Here is a 7,535-nt window from a genome sequence, read left to right on the forward strand (position 1 = left end):
CCAAGGCTGGCACTCTAGCCACATGGGGAGGGAGAGGGCCACCCAGCCAGCTGCCCGCTGTGGGAGGGGGGGTGCCCCAAGCCATGTGGACTGTACCAAGGCAAGCTGCAGCCAGCATCTGCTCTGCAGGCTCTGCCTAGCTGGGGAGGAAGCAGCTTTGCATGCTGTTCTCCCCAGCTGGGTAATGGCAGCACCAGGAAGCTCCAGAACTGTGTTGCTTGCAGATGCCATCCCCGCACTCCTATTGATTTGGAATCCTGGTCAATGGGAGCAGTGGGGCATGGTGCCTGCCTGCATGTGGGGGAGCTGTGCCCAGTTTTCTGCCCCTTCAGGCCCAGACACTTCACCCTGCACCCCCACCAACTCCTGCACACTTGCACCTGCCCAGACCGTGCACCCCCACAGGCATCCCACTCCCCAGGAGCTCCTGCCCACCTGCTGAACCCCTCATTTTTGGCCCCAACCCAGAGCCTGGGGGGAGGTGGGGCTACAAAGATCTACTAGCCCTTGGACCCCAGAAGAGTTAACCCATCTATGGTGGTGGGGGGAGCCCTGAGTCTTGGTGCTCCCCTCAACGAGGCTGGTGTGCAAGAGGAACACCGAGGCCGACAGTTGCACAAGTGAGGTCAGTGAGTCCTTTTTCTACCTTTTTGGGGGTTGTAGGCCACATCCATGAGATCTGGTTGTTTTTTGCTTCTCACTCATGTGGCCCTCAACTGATTTGTCTGTGGTCTCACTCATGTGGCCCAAAAGAGGTTCCCCAGCCCTGAGGGAAAGGAACATAGTGATGGAGATCTTGAATCAAAAGAAAGCTTCTAAGTTCTGAAACAGGGTCCACAGAGCAGCAGAGGTGATGGAGGAAGAGATGATGGGGGGAAGAAGCAATGGAGGAAGAGGCCATGGGGGGAAGAGGCAAGGGGAGAAGAGGCGATGGAGGAAGAGGCCATGGGGGGAAGAGGCAAGGGGAGAAGAGGCGATGGAGGAAGAGGCCATGGGGGGATGAGGTGATGGAGGGAAAAGGCAATGGGAGAAGACGCACATATTTTGGCCATATTTATGTTCCTTTTCCCTTTTCAAATGTCACTTTGCTTAACTTTCTGGCTGCTAGTTTGCCAGCCTGTGCGGCACTGATACTTGTGCACGGTCCAGCCCCACAGAGGACCACGTCAGGGGCAGGGTTTAAAGAGCCCGGGAGCATGTGCACTCCACCCCAGGCACAGGGGAATCCTTAGGGAAAGCTACTCCGGAGTCTGGCGTTACCCGAACCGGGGGCGCAGGGCAGGAACGCTTTGCTGGAAGTAGCAACGACTGTGGGTGGGGCGGCGTGGCCGAGCCGGGGACTCCAGTAGTGACACTCATACGGGCCCAGTTCCTACCAGTACTGCGCAGGCGCGGGGCAGCAGCGGGCCTCTCCCACGGCTCCCTCGAAACGGGGGGAGGCGGGGCTGCGTTGCCTAACGTCACAGAGGGACGCACTAGGTCCCGCCCCGCACATTCCAACGTGCCGCGGGAGTGAGGTAAACAAGCACGCCCCGCAGCCCCGCCCGCCGCGGTCCTGCAGCTTCCAGAAGGGCCGCGCGTCGGCCAGCAAACTAGGCCCGCCCAGCGCTGTGGCGCAGCAGGAATTGCCGCCCGCCCGCCGTGCTGCGGGGGGGGAGGGGTGATGCCCCTGTTTATTTTTACCCGGGCGGCTCATCCTCTCCCGCTGCCCGCGCGCGACCGCTCCCTCCCCCGGCCCCGCCTATAAAAGGCCGCCCGCGGGGGCTGAGGATGCAGCTCTACAGCTCCGTGATCACCCACTTTCCGGTAGCAGGGGCCGCAGCGGGTGCCTTCAAAGTCTCCCTCACAGCGGCGGCGGCGCCCCCCTCTCCGGACGCTGCGGACCAGAGCCCCGCCGCCGAGAGCCCCGCTCAGGAGAGGCCGCTTCCCGCAGGCAGTGCTGCCGCCATGACCGCCTTCTCCTCCTGCCTGGAGCTGATGCCCGGCGGGCCGCCGGCGGGCCCGGCCAGCAGGCAGGCGGCGGCGGCGGCCCCGCAGTTCAGCTCCAGCGCACAGATCAGCGTGAGCCGCAGGAGGCCGTTGGAGAGGATCGTGCCCATCCGCCTTGTGCAGCGCCCCGAGCCCTCAGTGGAGATGGCCGCGGCCTCGCCGCAGGGCCGCGCCTGGCTCGAGGACATCCTGGGAAGCATGAGGCAGGTGGGCGAGGCCGCCGCGACGCCGGAGCGCCTGGAGGAGCCCAGCAACCACAGCCTGCGCCTCAGCGAGCACTGCCAGGCTCTGCAGGCGGCGGAGGCGGCCAGCGCCCAGCCCCCCTGCGGCGGCGAGGAGAGCGGCGGCCCGGCCTTGACCCTGGCCTGCTCCTCCCTGGCGGCTGAGGAGGAAGGCCCCGGACCGCGGACGGGGCCGGAGCGGAGTGAGAAGTTGGCCCTGTACCTGGCCGAGGTGGAGAAGCAGGACAAATACCTGCGGCATAAGGGCCGCTTCCGCTTCCACATCATTCCGGACGGGAACTGTCTGTACCGCGCCGTCTGCAAGGCTGTCTACGGGGACCAGCGGCTTCACAGCGAGCTCCGAGAGCAGACAGTGCACTACATTGCCGACCACCTGCACCACTTTAGCCCCGTTATTGAGGGCGACGTGGGCGAGTTCCTCATAGCCGCTGCCCAGGACGGTGCCTGGGCTGGCTACCCAGAGCTCCTGGCCATGGGGCAGATGCTGAACGTGGACATTCATCTCACCACGGGCGGCAGGCCAGAGAGCCCAACTGTCTCCACCATGGTCCACTACCTGGGCCCTGAGGACCCTACCCGCCCTAGCATTTGGCTAAGCTGGCTCAGCAATGGGCACTACGATGCTGTGCTGGACTGTGTGTGTCCCAACCCAGAGTATGAGGCTTGGTGCAGGCAGACTCAGGTGCAGCGGAGGCGGGATGAGGAGCTTGCCAAATCCATGGCCATGTCTCTGTCCAAGATGTATATTGAGCAGAACACTTGCTCCTGAGACTGCTGAGCCCAGGGACTTAGAGTCCTGCTCTAGGTCAAGAGAGACAGTTTGCACTGGCCATGGTGGTGATGCCTTAATCCCCTTAGTAAAACAGTCCTGCCCTGGACTGAGGAGCCTCCCAATAGTATTAAATGGGAGGGAGGGAACAAATCTGGTATTTGTAATATTCTCCTGTATAAAGTTAGCCGTGGGTATTTGGAAGCAGAGTCTCAATATGTCTTTCCTGTTTTTTCTTTTTTCTCTTTTTTAGGAAAAAATGTATTTTTGCACTTTTTTTTTTTTTAAACTGTTACCTCCATCTCTTCCCACATCTTGGCGTCTGGCTTTCAGCTGCATAGCCAAAATTTTTTGTAAGAGGTTTGCTTTGTAAATAAGCTTTAACAGGCTTTTTGGGGTGGGGCTGAAGGGGGTGACTGGGATTTGACCCATACAATTTAAACCTTTCCAAATGAAATTGGTGTCAGCCAGTTTGAGTGGTAGCTGGACTGACTTCCCTGATAGAGGGAAAGTAAATAAATGTGAGCTAAACCATGGGTTGCATAAAAGTACAGCAGACTTTCAAAAAATTGTACTGACTCCCTCAAGTACAGAAAAAGTCTTATAAGCCAGTTGGATTCTAGCTGTTCATGAATGGTACAGGGAACAATCATGACTTCTGTAATTACGGTTTAGAGTAAACTTTTAGCCTTCGGTTGCTTGGGAGACTCATCCTCAATTCCATTTTATTAAACTTTTATTATAATTGAACTTGGAATGTCGTAGCTTTTGGCAAGAATTGGATGCACCTCAGTCTCTGGGTTTGAGTTACTTTTTGTTAATGCCCTCCTTTGTTTTGCCCTTGGCACAGGCTGTTATCACAACATTTTTACTTATTTTGATGTTCTTTCTTAATCGAGTGGAATGCACTGTCCTGTATCATGTAAAAAGTATTTCAACCGAGACGTGTATGGTTTGCTGGGTCAAACATTAGTTTCCAACCTGACACCTATTTTCTTTTAATTTTATGTCAATTTTAATTTGTTAGACTTATTTATTAAGTAATGCAGTTTGTACTTTTTTATTTTGTGATTTTTTTTTTTTTAATTTACTACTGTATTTGTATAATAGGAATATTCTTAGCTGAAATTGAATGAATAAAGTGTATACTTTTATTTAGGTTTCTTTTCATGCTCTGTTCAGAGTTCCAGAGTTGTGTATATGTTTGTAGAGGAATGCTTGCCTCCTGCACAGTCACGTGGTGGGCTGGGAGACAAAAATGGCAGCTTAGGTTATGGTCTGTGGTAGGGCTGTAAAAAAAATACTAGCTGCAGGTTTAATAAAACTTCTTAAAATAGCTTAAGCTTTTCAAACTCAGATAATTGAGATGTTTACACTATGGCTAATGGTGCTGTTGGTGTTATATCCAAAAATGTGAGAAGTTCATTCTTAATGATCATGGTGCCAGAAGTGTTTGAAACTAGAATTGAGAAGAAATTGTTCCAGAAAGAACATGGGTCAGTAGCAAGTAACACATGATATGCCCTTGCTGCTCGAAAATGCCACCTGCAGCTGGGGGGGATGAAGCTTTAAAATAAAGTGTAGATCTTTGAATTCTGGGAAGCTGTTTTTTTGTGATGTGTAAGGTAATTGCTATCTCTGTTAATACCAAGTTGCAAAATATTGAATTTGAGCATAAATTGCAGTTCAGGTGTTTCCCTTTGTAATCAGCTGATTGAAGTCTTTGTTGCAAGATGCATATTCTCAGGTATTTAACAGTATGGTCTGCTCCATTGAAATGACCAGAAACAAAATCAGGAGATGAGTTCTTCGAAAATGGGGTTTGTTTTTGAAGAAACTCAGTCTACATGACTGCTTTTTGCTTCTGGAAAAGACTTCCGGAATGGCAATCACGTGAGAATATGCAACTGAAGTGTGAGCTATGTAAATCTGCGCTTCATTTGCATTTCCAATCTTGCTCATTTGCATTCCACTTCTGAAAGCAGACTCCACTGTAGATGTAACCTTCCACTACAGCACTATCTGCAGGTCCTGAAGAAGTGGGTCTGCCCTATGAAAGCTCATCACCTAATAAATTATTTTGTTCGTCTTTAAAGTGCGACAAACTTTTTTTATACATTAGATGGCAAACTTTTAAGGTCCAAATATTAGTTTATTAGGTATCTAAATGATTTGTTAAATTGGGATCAATAGCTTCTGTAGATCATGTAAAGAATGCTTAGTTGTTTATATATAATGAGCTTCAATGCAATACACAGAATAATCTTTCTAACAAAGCTACTGGAATCATTCCATTCCCAAAGAACAACACTTGGGTTGTGTCTGCATTGGCCCTCCCTTTCGGAAGGGGCATGTAAATACAGTGGATCTAAAAATGCTAATGAGGCACTTATATGAATATTCAGTGATTCATTTGCATAATGGTGGCTGCTCGCCTCAAAAATGCTGCTTTCAAAATGCAAGCTAGTTGTGTAGATGGGGTTCCTTCGAAAGGAAGCCCTGCTTTCAAAAGCACCCTTCTTCCAGAAGAGGAGGGGCAGTGTAGAGACAGCCTTGTTTCTTTTTAGGACCTTTTAAAGCTGATGTTTTCAGTTTCAGCTGTGCTGTGGTATAGCGGTTGCAGATAACTTGGAAGTCTCTAAAGGAATGTAGGAGTATGTAAGCTAATAAAGGGGAAGTTAGTGTGTTTTAGGGTTTCTATTTACATATAAATAGGCAGAAATGGAGTACATTACTAATTCCCATAAGGCCCAGATCAAAGGGGTTCTTAATACTGTGGGTCTGATATGAGTGAACATTGGGGTGTCTAACTTTAGGACATGTGGAAGAGGAGTTTCATTTTCACACTGACTAGTTTCAAAACAAGTTTGCAACAACCTTTTGTGTATATATTGCTGAAGTAAACTGAATTTAGGTGTGTATACGTGCACCTTATGTTAAAGGTGCATTTATTGTAAAAGATTGAACCCCCACAAGCTAGAGACAAAAACATTTTACCTTGAAGCTGAAACACTGGACCTGAGCATTAGGCCTACGCTTCGAGGTTTTGGCCTTTATAGCTAGGCAAGTGCTAACCCTAATGTTGCTCCTGCTCTGCTTTCTGGCTTGGCTGCAGTGTCTTGTTAATGGCTGCCCCATGCATTGCGGGTAGAGGGAAAGGCAGCCCAGATGTGCTTACCTGATGAAGTGGATCTGTCCCATGAAAGCTGATCACTGAATAAATCATTTTGTTAGTCTTTAAAGTGCTACACTTCTGCTGCTTTGTCTTATCTGTTAGGTGTAATACAGGGATAGTATAGTGTGTGTTTTTCTTCTGTTGCTACTTCATTGGTTACTTCTGGTTTCACTTGTCAACTGGTCATTCTGGAGCTCTGGTGCTCAAATCTTTGAGGATAACCCACAGCCCAATGCAGCCTGCTGCTTCACTTCACCTGGCCTGTGGCAAGTTTCCAAGGTGCATGCAGGAGCCCCAAACCTTGGTGCAAACCTATGGGTTAGAAGCCTGTGTTTGGTTGCCAGCATGTCCATGCAGCCTTGGTGGGAGGCAATTAGGGAAGCTCTTGAGGGGGGGCACCTGTGGGCAGAGGCACCCGCACTGTTTCCGTTATGGGGAACTGGCAAATGGGAGCTGCATTGGCAGCATCTGTGGACATGGACAGTACACACCACACAGAGCTTCCTGGCTCCTCCACATAGGGGCTGGATGTAGTGGTCACTTTTGGGAGCCACATAGGAGCCAAGGCAGGCAGGAAGCCTGCATTAGCCTCACTGTGTGGCTGATCAAGGGCCACCTGAGGTAAGCACCCTGATCCGGTGCCCATACCCACTCACTTCTCACTCTCATGCCAACTTCTGCCCCAGGGCAGAATCTTCCTGCACCTCACTGGCTGTGGGAATCACCACATTGCCTTTGCAAGTGGCATTTTTAATAGCTAAGTAGTGGGCAAAAAGGATGTGTTAGTATATATTTAAAAAGACAGCTGTTTTGTCAGGTGTGATACAGTGGTCAGAATGTTGTAGTTCCAAATATCTTTAAGATGGGACTGAAGGTGTGAACCATTAAGAGAAGACTAACTTAGAAGTTCAGCCTTTTTAATAATAACGTGTTTCATGAAATGTAGTGCACAGATGTGGTGGATTAATAAAACATAAAATGGCTCTTCTGTTTCGCGACCTGGTGTACTTCTAATTTGTATAGTGGTTTTTAAAATAGACTCTACCTGTCAGCTGAAAGAAGATAGTAGTCACATGACAAAATCTACACTGCAAATTTTATTTACTCCTGGAGAAACTGCACTACTGGAGTGCACCGGAAAAATCTCCCCTTCCCACAATGTTCTTTGCTTCGTTGCAGAAAACTTTGGGAATCAAAGAGAAGTTGCAGTGATACTCACTCACCCTTCCTGGCAGCTCAGATGCATCTGTTTGGACAACTGGCGGAAAGAGAGTCTGGGGATACCTCAGCCGTCGGGAACGTTAGCCCCAGCTGCATTTGGGGCAGGGGGAAAGATGAAGCCACAGTTCTTCCTTCTCCT

The 7,535-nt window shown here is 50.1% G+C and overlaps 1 protein-coding gene across 1 annotated transcript; it reads left to right on the forward strand.

The window, feature by feature from the left end:
* Window positions 1-1,566: 1,566 nt before the first annotated feature.
* Window positions 1,567-7,104, forward strand: OTUD1 (OTU deubiquitinase 1). Its single transcript, XM_074984871.1, has one exon. The coding sequence runs from the start codon at window positions 1,771-1,773 to the stop codon at window positions 2,998-3,000; it is 1,230 nt and encodes a 409-aa protein (XP_074840972.1). The 5' UTR covers window positions 1,567-1,770; the 3' UTR covers window positions 3,001-7,104.
* Window positions 7,105-7,535: the final 431 nt, after the last annotated feature.

The sequence above is a fragment of the Carettochelys insculpta genome, chromosome 2 (genome assembly GCF_033958435.1).
Source record: "Carettochelys insculpta isolate YL-2023 chromosome 2, ASM3395843v1, whole genome shotgun sequence".
NCBI lineage: Eukaryota > Metazoa > Chordata > Testudines > Carettochelyidae > Carettochelys > Carettochelys insculpta.